Here is an 11,904-nt window from a genome sequence, read left to right as displayed (position 1 = left end):
TATCGCCGCCAAGCGGCTAATCAGCGGGCAATGTTCAGTCCACCATACTTGTCTTCAACTGGAGGAGAAGAGCGGTGGCCTTCCTGGGACCCGAGCGGCGGCGACCTACCGTGCACTACTCTTCCACGCTGCCGACGGCGCTCGTGGACATGTGGGCTTCGTGGTCGTTGCGGCGGGGCGCGGCCTCAGCGGCGTCCTCCTCGTCGTCGGTCTCGTCGAACACCGCCTTGTTGTCACACTCCTTGCCGGCGGCTGCCACCTCCGCCACCCGCTAGCGGTACCGCCAGCGGGCGAGACGGATGTCGCGGGCGGTGCGGTACGACTCAAGCAATGCCTCCTGCTCCACCATGTCCGCGTCCGGTGGGACCGCCCTGCCGGTGAGCCGCTCCTCCATCTGCAGATGCTTCTGAAGGAGATGTTGGTTGTAGGCGGCATCGGCATGGGCCTCCCGAAACTGCTCCTCCCGCTCCTCCCATAGCATGTCCACATAATGGGCATTGGTCTCGTCAATGGTCAAGGTGCAGTGCTTCAGCTGCCAGCCAGCCCGCAGCAATGGTGGTCATCTCCTTCTTCTGGTCCGACGTCAGCCCATCCCAGAGCAGCAGCGGGGGTTAAGGCCTCACCAACGAGGACAAGGACGACTAAGCCTAGATGCGCCCTAGACCGCCGCCGCCGTAGTTTCAGTTTTTTCATGTTTTTATTTTAAGTTATTATTAATGTAAGTGGACTCTGGCCTACGTTTGAACTACCAAGTTTATTTATTTTAGGTTTTTATTTGGATTTAGTTTCCTTTCATCTACAATTTGAGATGCTCGGCCGCGTTGGACGCACGTACGTCACCCCGGCCAAAACAGAACACACTCTTCGCTCGGCCGACCTAAACAAATAAAAACTGGGTATGTTTGAGTTTGCGCGTTGGAGTTGGTCTAATGCCTTGTACAATACTAGATGCTTAGAAAAATAAACCGTTTTTTTTTAAGCACCAGTGCCTATTTTTATAGAAGAGACATCTAATTAAGCATCTACCATATACAAATAAGCACAGATGTTTAAGAAAAAAAATCTGATTTATTTCTCTAAGCATCTCCCCTAAGCTGTTTGCATTACACAAGGCCTAAAAGGGAACACAATTCCCTGCAACAACGACAACACCTGCTAGAGTTGCTCTTATTAAGTTCATATAAAAATCTTCTTTCATAACGAAATAAATAAGAACTGAACTTGAGACAACAAGACCAACGCTCAATAACAGACCACGGATCAGATTCAAAAAAAAAAAAAAACAGAACGCGGATCGAAAACCAAAACAAATCATTTGTCCTCTTCCTCCTACCCGGACTATTCTACTACTACTGATGCTCAGCCTCAGGAGCGGCATGACGAAGGACGCCGCGGCGAGCCACCGTCGTAGACGTCGCGGCGGCGGTCTTCATTTGCCATTTGAAACTGCTCCACGGACGATGCTAGAGTTGCTCTTCGGTCATATGCATCTCCGGCTGGATCTACTTTTCGTGTGTGAATCGTGCAATTTTTGTCGTGCGCATGGCACGACTCTGTCATTTGAGAGAGGCGAGGCGGCTGATGAAGATGTCGTACGCGTCGTCCCTGTCGAGCATGCTGACCCGGACGTACCTGGGGTCCGCCCCGAACTGGTTCCCGCTCCTCGTCAGGATCTTGTGCCCGCGGAGGAACCCCGCGCAGTCCTCCACGTCCTCCCTGTCGCACCGCAGCCATGCGAACGCTGCAAAAAGAGATCAAACAATGGCGCGAGGCTAGTGAGAGCCGAGACCACGCGAGACATCAGGCCATGGTCTGACCGTGAGCGTACGACGTACCAGGGTTATTGGCGGCCGTCTCGTTGGCGAAGTTGCATTGGCCGGATGTCTCCGCGGGCAGGCTGAAGGCGCCGGAGGCGGCGGCGGCCTCGCGCAGCATCCTCCAGCGCTCCACCATCTTGCGCCGCCCGAAGTCGAACAGCCGGTGGCGCGAGGCGCCGCCGCCGCCGACGTCGTACCCGTCGGAGACCGCGCCGAGCACCTTGGCGGCGCGCAGCTGCGAGTCTTTCGACACGCCGATGGTGTTGAGCTCCACGAACTTGGTCATCCGCCGCGCCACCTCCCGGTCCTTCACCAGCGCCCACCTGCATGCAGAAGCAACGCTTCTCGTTTCAGGTCCGGCAGTTCGGACTTCCGAGTAACATTCTTGCCCGAGGTGAAGTTGCAGCGAGCGACACTTACCCGATCCTCGTGCCGGCGTGGCCGGTGCTCTTGGACACGGTGAAGAGCATGATGTCGTGGTCGGCCCGTCGGGTGATGGGCGTGTACTGCGGCCAGTAGTAGGCGAGGTCGTGGACCGCCTTCCCGGCGCCGGAGCTCAGCACGGCGTCGCGGATGGCGCCGTCGGGGTTGTTCGGGGAGCACACCAGCTCGATGTAGGAGTCACCGACGAAAGAGTTGGCGTCGCCGGCCCACCGGAAGAGCCCGGACCGGAGGAAGTCCGTCACGGCAGGGTACGACTGCATCCATGATCCATGATCAGATTCTTTCAGTGATTTTATGTAAACTTAACCGCTGAAGCAGATCGAGCCAGTGGACTGATGACTCGCTCACATTATCATACTAGTTCAGATTCAGATTAAGAAAATAAAACTATGTATGGATAGCTAGTTCTTAGAGAACCGGCTCTGTTTAAACACAAAAGCTGTCATAAGAATCTAAAAACTTGTTTGGGTTATCCAACTAAGTTTGGCAGCACAGTTTTTCAGTTTTTGAAAAACCGAAGTATTCAAAAACCACAGTATTCTTATGTGCGGAAAACAAATACTAAAAACCGTAGTTTTTCTCATGTGTGTCAAGTCCACCGAATCGTTTGTTTTGCTGTAGTTTTTTTTACAGATAACAATGGTGCGTGCTAAGGGAATCTTTAATGTGGACCTCAAACCACCCGTAACCGACTGGCCCGCATGATCAGGATGTTTTGTGTACTATTCAACGCGGGTCTATATGGGTTCGCTCGGTTCGGACGCATATTTTTGGACAAACTGGAGACAAATTAGGGGGCTTTGCAGGCGTCCGGACTGTTGCCACGCCCGCGGCTGACAGCTCTAGCCCACAAAAAAAATCACCCTCGCCCGCACACACTTCCCACCCCGCCGCCAGCTGTCCACATTCATGCCGCTGGAGAGCGGCCGCTCCGCATTAATGCCGGCACCGAACGGACGCAACCTCTCACCGCCGGCATTGAAGCGGCACGCTGGCCGAGAAAGCGCTGCACGCCCAGCTTAACACTCCTCCTCGTCGCATTCAAACGGCCACAGATTGCCCGCCATTCTCCATTAAACCCAAGTGTGTGCCGAGAAACCTACTCTGTCCACACGTCCGTTCGTAGGCATCCCGTCATTAAACACAACGCCGGTTAGCTCCGGCCATTCGCTCACTATCTAAACAATGCCAGACGTCAGGCAAAATCGCACCACACTCCGCTCCCATCTGCTCCTTGAACTATTTTCTCTATAAACTCCATGGCATCCGACGAGCAGGAAAAAGAGTTCTCCGACATAAAAGTCGGCTGGGTGGCCCGTCAAGCCCGCCGGACAAGAGCCAGGCAACTCTCTGCTCCACCTCTCGGCGCTCCATGCCGCTGCAGCCTGCAGGCCAGTTCGTGAAGGCGGAAGGTCCAAGCCAGCGCGTCGTTCGGCAACTCGCCGCTCCAAACCAGCTCGCCGAGGAGTGGCGAATTGCTCCAGGCTGGCACACCGTGTTTGCATGAATTTCGTCCGGTTAATTCAGACAGTGGTTCAAATATATGCAGGCAGCGTTAGATGGGCGGCTTCTGTATTCCTGTCCGCGGAGTGGTCTCCTATCCACAGACAGAAATTGATGCAAATTTACATATCAATGTTGAAGATGTCCTAGCTCTGCAACACCTAAAAAGCAACACGGCAGGATTAATCCAGCGTGTGCCAAGGTACGACCGGATTAATCACCTGCAGCTACATGGCCATGCACGAGGTCTGTCTCCTATAGTCCTGTGTAAGAGTGTGCTCCAACGAGCTAGCTTGGTTCGTGCACGTACACGGCGATGTCAACAGGCTAAGCTCTCCCCGATGATTTCTCTTGGTTCAGTTCTAAAATAAGTGGTCAGGATACTGCAGAAAAACTTCAGCATTAAACTATACTAATTTTTTTAAGCCAAACAACTTCAAAGTATTTAATACCAAGTTTTTTGTTGCAGAAACCACAGTATTCCTAAAAAAAATCCCAAAATTACCTTGCTCCCAAACACATCCTAAAATGTGGATAAGTTAAACTGGGTTCAACAAAATAAAAAAAAAGAGATTTTAGAAAAACCACAAATAATTGTTTTTTATAATACTAGTTTCTATTCCCTTCGTTCCTAAATATAAATCTTTCTAGAAATTTCACTATAAACTAAATGCGGATGTATATAGACGTAGTTAGAGTGTAGATACACTTATTTTGCTTTGTATATAGTCTTTTATTGAAATTCTAAAAAGACTTATATTTAAAAACGGACGAACGTGTAGATGGCAAGGGACTCGACGTCATCGTCATAGTGAGCGACTGAGCTCCTGCCGCTGGCTTGTAACCTCCAGCGAGCCCGTGGCGGCGTGTTCTTCCGGGCGCCCATTGACAACTGCGACACCCTCGACGACGGTATGTTGTTCCCGGCGCGAGCGGCATGGACTGCCCAGCGCCCATGACGACAACTGCGACATCATCAATTTGACACCATGGACGGCGGCGTGTTGTTCTCGGCGCGAGCAGCGTGACCTCCTCGGCACCCATGGCGGCGACCGCTGCGACACCATGGACGATGGCGTGTTATTCTCGCGCAGCGCCGCTCCTCAGTGTCCATGGCGACGGGTATGACACCATCGACGGCAACGTGTTGTTCTCGACGCCAGCAGCACGGCCTCCTCAGCGCCTATGGCTGATGGTAATGACATCGATGGAGACATTTTGCTCCTGCAGAAAGCAATGGGACCTCCTCAACGTGCTGACTGCTGCGACAACCGCGCGCCAGAGAGCCATTTACTAGTCTGGACAATAGTCTTCCACCTGAGACCATTGGCACGTTGCCCATCGTCTGTGCTTGCCACTGGCATGGCGAGCGGCAGGATGAGTACGGCGACTATTAGGCCAACTCCAACAGGATCTATTTGGTCCACGCGTACGGTGGCCCAACGCAGCGACTCATCCTATTTTTTTATCCGTTCTGTGCTTGCTCGGACCCATTTTCGTAGTAAATTTGGGTCAGATTTGGATTCAAAGCAAACACAAACCGAACGTTTTTCTGCATCCTCGTGGCCCGGCTATCCGTTGCATGTGAGCCCTGGCCCGTTTGTCTTCGAAACAAGAGGGAGCCACCCACCCACACATCCCTCTCTCTCTTCTCTTTTCTCTATTTCTCCCCCACCCATGCCGGCCATGGATGCCCACTAGTCCACCTCGCCGCCGCCGCCGCCGCCGCCAAAGGTCAACCACTCCACCGCGCTGTCGTGGCCCTCCACAGGTACTTGTGTGTGCTGCAGCGGCTCGCTTCGTGCTGCTGCTGCCCTCCATGACGAGCTCCGGCATGGCGCCCTGCTGCTACTCTGGATGCCGAAGAACTTGGGTAGGGCAGCGACGGCCGAACCAGCATCCGTGCTCCGTCGTGCCATGCTCACGCTTGTCGACATGGTTGCCATCTCGCGGGCCAGCAGCAGGTGCTGCTCGAGCTCGTCACCCGTGCCGGAGCCGGTGGTCCTATCGCGGGCCAACAGCAGATGCTGCCAGGGCTCGTCGCCCGTGCCCCAGAAGGATGGCGCCACCTCGTGATCCTCTCGCGGGGACTTCCTGAGGATGAAGACGGCGGCAGTGGAGGGCGCGGAGGAGCAGGAGAAGACGACGGGGGTGGTGCCGGAGCCGGTGGCGGCCAAGATGGAGGGCCCAACCTGGCTCAGTAGCCACTCCACAGTCTGCCCGTCGGACTTGAGCCCTAGCTCGCGGGTGCGCTGGAACACGCGCGCTGCGCACATGCCGCCCACGGCGCTCACCTCGCCGTGCCGATCCTTGGCGACCTTCGCCGCCCTCCGCCTTTCTCGGCTTCGGCATCGCGCTCCTGGAGCTCACGTACGCGCTCGCCGTGCACATGCCGCCCGCGTCGTTCACCTCGCCGCGCCGGTCCTTGGCGACCTTCGCCGCCCCCGCCTTTCTCGGCTTCGGCATCACGCTCCTGGAGCTGACGTACGCGCTCGCCGCTCGACCCCAAGGCACTGCTGCTCCGCTCGCTGCACTCTGCAGTGGCCGTACCGCCCCCACTAGGTGTTCGACGATATTGCCGGGGTGAACATGTCACCAAATGGAGCAACACCGTTGGGTCCATATGCTCTGTCCGGACGCCGAAGTCTGTCCGCTGTCTGTTTTAACGAGCCAGACAAATAAAATGTGGATAAAAACAGATAAAAAAACCGTTGAAGTTGGTCGACGTCGCGAAGCTCAAATCCAAGCTCCGCGGAATCTGTAGCACATAATACTACCCGTGTGATTAAGCTCATGTTGCTTCCCGAACAAAGAACTACCTACATAATCATATTTTAATTTTTCTCGATCCAAATAAGGATTTATACATACTCCCTCCATCTAGTTAACTCTGATTTACTTCACTCTTTTCTTGAGTTTAGGGTTGCTTGGGTGCGACCATCCGTAGTAAAGTCGCACATGTCCTAGCTAGGGAGGCGTGTCTCTCGAGTGTGTTAGCTCGGGGATTGTTTCGGGTTGGCCTCTGAACTTTGAATAAAGCAACAACGTTCCCCTCAAAAAAAGATTTGTTTGGATACAGATGTATTTAAATACGTTTATCTTTTTCTGGGTAATGTCTAGACACGTTTTAATTAGATACGTCCATACCTAGACAAATATAAGCCAACTAATTTGAAACAGAGGTGTACTTATCAACAGAAAAACTAATGAGTAAAACTGGCTTTTCCTAAAAATCCTCCCAAAATTTGTTTTCCACAATCTGAAATACTAATAAGTAGCAGGTCTTCCCACACCCGCGCGCCAGAGAGCCATTTTACTCTGTCTGAGACCATTGGCACGGTGTCCGGACTGCCCTGGCGAGCGGCAGGGTGAGTACGGAGAGTCTTCCGGGTGACCAACATAGCACGTCGCGAAGCTCAAATCCAAGCTCCATGGAATCTGTAGTACATAATACTACTCGTGTGATTAAGCTTCGGTTGCTTCCCAAACAAAGAACTACTACCTACTCCATACTAGTCCATTTTTTTTTCTCGATCCATTCCAAGCAAGAATTTATATATACTTATCTCAACAGAAAAACTAACTAAAACTGGTTCTCCTAAAAATCATCCCAAAGCTGGTTTTCCACAATCTAGCGAACTCTAGGAGAGTGCTCGGATCTCTCCTCCACTCCTTGAAATCATTGACTCCGCTCCCCGCTCCTGGATTGTTGGCTCCATCCCCCAAATCAGGAGCGGATATCATGTTCGGCAGCTAACACCACTCCCTACAGTCAGCTTGGTGTGGTTCAGGTAGACGCAGCATGGGAGCGAGAAAATTGGATCGAGTGAGCCGGTAAGTTAGTGGCACGCGGAGCTCGGTTTTCTGCTGGATTGAACTACCGTCTGCACCGCTCCGCTCTTCATGCTCCATGGAGTTGTAGCGTTCGGCACCGCTCCGCTCGCTCCGGGAGCAGAGCTGGGGAGTGAATCCAAACACGCTCTAGGCAGCAGGTTTTATCCGCTGTAGCGTCTTCTTCTTTTGCAGTAGGTTGTGGGCTGCTGATACTGTGTGTCTCTGGGATTGATGGTTTTGTTTGACTTTATTTATAAAATCGGGCATATGACTTTTCTTAAAAAAGTAGCAGGTTTTTGCCCTGCAGTTAGTTTCCACGGCCAACAACGGCAACAATAACAAAGCCTTTAGTCCGGAATAAATTAGGATAGGCTAGAGGTGAAACCCATAAGATCCCTGCAGTTAGTTTCGACGGCCAAAACAAAAAGATAAGAAACTCCAGGTAGCAAGCTTCCTGCTAGTGCTCCAGCTCGCTCACACCTCTTCCTTCTCCTCTGGATTGCTTTTCATTTCGTTATGTATCAGACAGTTAGTATTTCCGTTAAGCCGATTAATGGAAAGGAGTAAAGCTGAGTTGGAGAAAAAGGAAAATAAACTATGGGCTGGACACTGGCACCCCATGACTGAGCTGAGCTGAGCTGAGCACATGATCAATCACCAGATGTGGAACACACACATGACAATGGAATCTTAACAACAGAGCGCCCTGCACTTTCCTGTTTTCCCAGGTTAAGTACACAGATCAGTCATGCCACATGAGGTTAAGCAGAAGCCGCAGACGGCGGCGCCGCCACGCCATGTGTTAGCCATACTCTCATCATCAGCACATGCCGACGGAACTCCGCGGGGACAAGGAGTTCGGAGTTCCATCTCTGCTCTGCTGCCCTAATAACATGCTAAAACTCCCCGGAACCGAGATTCAGATCTGGTTCTAGAAGCCCATGCCCATGATTGCTTATAGGGACGCTCGTCGGTCGGCTCACCGGCAAATCGCCGTGATGCCTTGCCGGCCCTACGAGAAGTCTCATCACGCCATATGGTTAACCACCATGTGGGCGCGGTGGTTCTGGGACAGGAAAATGGGGACAGAGAGAAATCGGTGGCACCATCGGGTGTCCCCCGCTGTCCTAATCTCTCTGCCCCATCTCCTCATCATTTTTAGTGGGGAATGATACGATATTGACAGGCCTTGCCGTCCTTGTCGCACAACATTTCATCTCCCCGATGGACTTTGCCATTGGTTTATGCCGCCCAAGATCCGTTGTGTCTTTGTGTTGTTAAATCTGAACTTTAGAGGGATTTTTTTGGTAATATAGCACTTACCGAGTAGTAGGGCGCCGTGGAGACGACGCTGGTGGGCTGGTCGGCGTCGGCCGGCGACAGGGCGTAGAGCGCCGCCATGAAGAGCTGCGTGGAGCCGGTGCCGACGAGGACGTGGTAGCCGTCCACGGCGGCGTTGCCGACGGTGCGGTGGAGCCGCCGCACCTGCTGGTCGAACAGAGGCTCCATGAACCAGCATACGTTACCCACGTCTGAGAAGTAGCTCATGGTTTGCCACCCCGGGATGACCAGCTCCGCCGCGTCGCCGGTCTCCCGCCAGAAGGCCTCAAACATGGTCGGGTCCCCGCTGCAGCCGACAGAACGAATGTCAAACGCGTTTGTAAACTGAGATTGGAATAGATTCGCAAGTTTTTTAAAAAAAAAGAGAGGTGAGAATAGATTCGGGCGCGGGCGGCCATCAACCATGATTCGGGCTCATGTGGAGCTGCATCGATGGCGGGAATAGACTAGTTGCGAAAATGAGAGCAAAATCATGGCGACAGGTACATGCACCGCGGATGAATCTGGCATCGATTGGCCCTAGATCGGCGTTCATTCCTCCTTGACATTGACACTGAACAGGGACATGCTCCGCCGGGAAGAACACTCATTGCCGGTTCTTCACTTTGCAGATATTTTAATGCAAAGATTTACCACAGAAAAAAATATGAGGAACAGGGACTTACTGGTCTAGATTAATAACAGAATCGGAGGTTACTGAAGGCTTCCCGGTCGACGGCGCCCTCGCCGCCGCGCCGCTTGTGCCCGGCTGCGGGGCGCAGGCGTGGCGCTGCTGATCAGGAGAGACGACACCGGGATGGTGCGGCTGGTTGACGATGTACTGGTGGAGTAGGAGCGGCAGTGCGGCGACGTTCAATGCGACAGACGCAAAGATGAAGACTCGCCATAGTGGCATGCGCCCCGCCGGCCGCCTCCTGCCGGAGACCTTGGTGGCGGAGCATACGCTGCTGCCGCCGCCTCTTGGCTTCGCTGCCCGGTGCGCCGGGCCGCCGCCGTTCGTGGTCACCGGGTGGTCCTCCCGGCTGGGCGCACCACCGCCGCCGCCGCCGCGGGAAGAAGGGATCACGTGCGCCGACGGCGGCATTAGGCCGCCGTTCATTTGGAGCTCCGCCGACGTGCGCCGCCTGGGCGCCGCCATGACGCCCGGAGGAATCGAGGCTTTTCTGGTGTGAAGCAGCCCAGCAAAACTCCAAAAAAAAAAGGAAAACTGTCTTTTGGCGGAAAGGCTCTTCGGCCGGCTGGAATCAGCCGGGGTTTTGGGAAGAAAGATTCAGCGGGAAGAACCGAAACCAACTTCAGCTCGGACCTCGGACCTCGGAGCTGCTTTACTTTACTTTGAGCAAGTAATGAACCGCTCTCCCACCTGTTTCTCTCCCTCGAGCGCTGAGGCTGACATCGCTGACGCACAGGCCACTCTCTCTCCTGTTGGGCTGTGACTTTGAGCAGCTGAAGCACTGGAGCAGTGATGAGGACGAGAGAGGAGGTGGGGCGAGGAGAGAGAATAGACGTCTGTGCGATGGGAGGGCTCGATGGAGAGGCAGAGAGTGTGCAGCTGCAGCGCTTGCCGTTCTGCCTTCTGGTGGCGCAGAGGTAGGGGGAAGAGCAGCGTGCCTTGACTGCACGGCTTTATTTATATTCCTTCTGTTTACAGGTCCACCGAGCAACAGCCAGGAATTGTCAAATATAGTGCCGTATAGATTTTTTTTTCAAAAGTTATTAAACCTTATAAACTTTGATCATATTTACAACAAAGCCTTTAGAGCAACTCCAACGGGCTGACCCAAACGGACGGCTTTTTTGTCCGTTTGGGTCGGCCGCCCGCCCACCGTCCGCCCTCTTTTAGTTCTTGGTCGGCAGTGCGCCCAACGGGCCGACCCATTTCATGACCGCGCGCGTTTAAGATCATGCCGTTGCCCTGGTTTTGGCGCTCCAGCGCGCGGGAAAGGTTCGCGCACAGGGGAAAGCGGCCTAGCGCGCGCTGGTTTTGGCGCTCCAGCGCGCGGGAAAGGTTTGCGCGCGCGCCGCGGCCGGCGCTCGCTATAAAGAAGGCGCTCCCTCCACACTCTGTCCGCCGCCCACTCTCGCCGCATCTGCGCCACCATGTCGATCCGCCGCCTGGGCGCTTCGAATTTTCGCGGAGTCCGTGAGCGCCGCTCCGGCGCCTTCTCCGCCGAGATCTGGTTTCGCGAGAAACGTCTCGTCCTCGGCACCTTCGACACCGCAGAGGAGGCGGCCCGCGCGCACGACGCGGCGGCGTGGCGCCTCCTAAGGCCTCGTCGGGATATGAATTTTCCCAACGTGTCGAGCCAGCGGGCGCAGGAACTGGCGCCTCTCCCGCGGCTTTTCACCGACGAGGATCGTCGTGTCCACCGGAGGCGGCAGCGTCGCGTCGCCATCGCAGAGAAGGACGTGGAAGCCTTGGTGGTGTGGCGCGGAGGCTTCCTACAGAACATCGTCGACGAGCGCCAGTTCTATAAGCAATTGAGATCGGAGAGGGACGCGAGGAGGAGGGAGCGAGCCGCCTATCGGGAGGACAAGCGTTCGCGGAAGCAGGCAGCTCAATTGAAACTGAAGCTACGAGAAACGTCGGGTTGGGACTTTGAAGACGAGCAGCTTGCTGACGCCTACCTTCAGACGTCGGAGGAGGACATTACCGAGTGGGAGTCAGAAAGCGACGACTAGTGGTCTTTTTCTTTTATCTGTTTACGCTAGAACTATCTACGTATCCATTTTAATCTGAAAAAATGACCGGCGGCGTCGGCGATGTAGCAGGCGGGCGAGGGTGTGAATCCACTGTGCCACCGACCAGCGGGCCCGGTGAGGAAAGATGGCGAGCGCGCGCGTGTCCGTCTTGTGTCCGTGCCGACGCAAATCAGGCTAAAAAATGGGCCGGGAATGGGTCGGCAGGCGGACGAAAGCGGACGCGCGTCCGTTTGGGTCGGCGCGTTGGGCCGGCTTTTTTGTC

General features: G+C 54.5%; 3 protein-coding genes across 3 annotated transcripts; 1 reads left to right on the top strand and 2 right to left on the bottom strand.

The window, feature by feature from the left end:
• Positions 1 to 1,048: 1,048 nt before the first annotated feature.
• LOC109749870 (tryptophan aminotransferase-related protein 2) lies at positions 1,049 to 10,594 on the bottom strand. Its single transcript, XM_020308808.4, has 5 exons — positions 9,605 to 10,594; positions 8,922 to 9,225; positions 2,238 to 2,515; positions 1,836 to 2,140; positions 1,049 to 1,741 (listed from the first exon to the last, which is right to left on the bottom strand). Exons 1-5 carry the CDS (start codon positions 10,075 to 10,077, stop codon positions 1,557 to 1,559), a joined length of 1,545 nt encoding a protein of 514 aa, XP_020164397.1. The 5' UTR covers positions 10,078 to 10,594; the 3' UTR covers positions 1,049 to 1,556.
• Positions 5,200 to 8,372, bottom strand: LOC109749871 (uncharacterized). The gene has a single exon (XM_040403425.3). It carries the CDS (start codon positions 6,038 to 6,040, stop codon positions 5,462 to 5,464), a length of 579 nt encoding a protein of 192 aa, XP_040259359.1. The 5' UTR covers positions 6,041 to 8,372; the 3' UTR covers positions 5,200 to 5,461.
• Positions 10,595 to 11,039: 445 nt separating the features above from the next.
• LOC109749872 (uncharacterized) lies at positions 11,040 to 11,621 on the top strand. The gene has a single exon (XM_020308810.1). It carries the CDS (start codon positions 11,040 to 11,042, stop codon positions 11,619 to 11,621), a length of 582 nt encoding a protein of 193 aa, XP_020164399.1.
• The last annotated feature ends 283 nt before the right edge of the window (positions 11,622 to 11,904 follow it).

This window comes from Aegilops tauschii, chromosome 3 (genome assembly GCF_002575655.3).
Source record: "Aegilops tauschii subsp. strangulata cultivar AL8/78 chromosome 3, Aet v6.0, whole genome shotgun sequence".
NCBI lineage: Eukaryota > Viridiplantae > Streptophyta > Magnoliopsida > Poales > Poaceae > Aegilops > Aegilops tauschii.
Note: the sequence above shows the minus strand (reverse complement) of the source record. Positions and strands in the feature narration are given on the sequence as shown.

Excerpts from the sequence above, each read along its gene's own strand:
- LOC109749871 (XM_040403425.3), bottom strand. The coding sequence starts at position 6,040 with ATGTGCGCAGCGCGCGTGTTCCAGCGCACCCGCGAGCTAGGGCTCAAG.
- LOC109749870 (XM_020308808.4), bottom strand. The coding sequence starts at position 10,077 with ATGGCGGCGCCCAGGCGGCGCACGTCGGCGGAGCTCCAAATGAACGGC. Across the intron at positions 2,516-8,921 it reads CCACGGCGCCCTACTACTCG|TCGTACCCTGCCGTGACGGA; the intron begins GTAAGTGCTATA and ends TCATGGATGCAG. Across the intron at positions 1,742-1,835 it reads GACGGCCGCCAATAACCCTG|CGTTCGCATGGCTGCGGTGC; the intron begins GTACGTCGTACG and ends CTCTTTTTGCAG.
- LOC109749872 (XM_020308810.1), top strand. The coding sequence starts at position 11,040 with ATGTCGATCCGCCGCCTGGGCGCTTCGAATTTTCGCGGAGTCCGTGAG.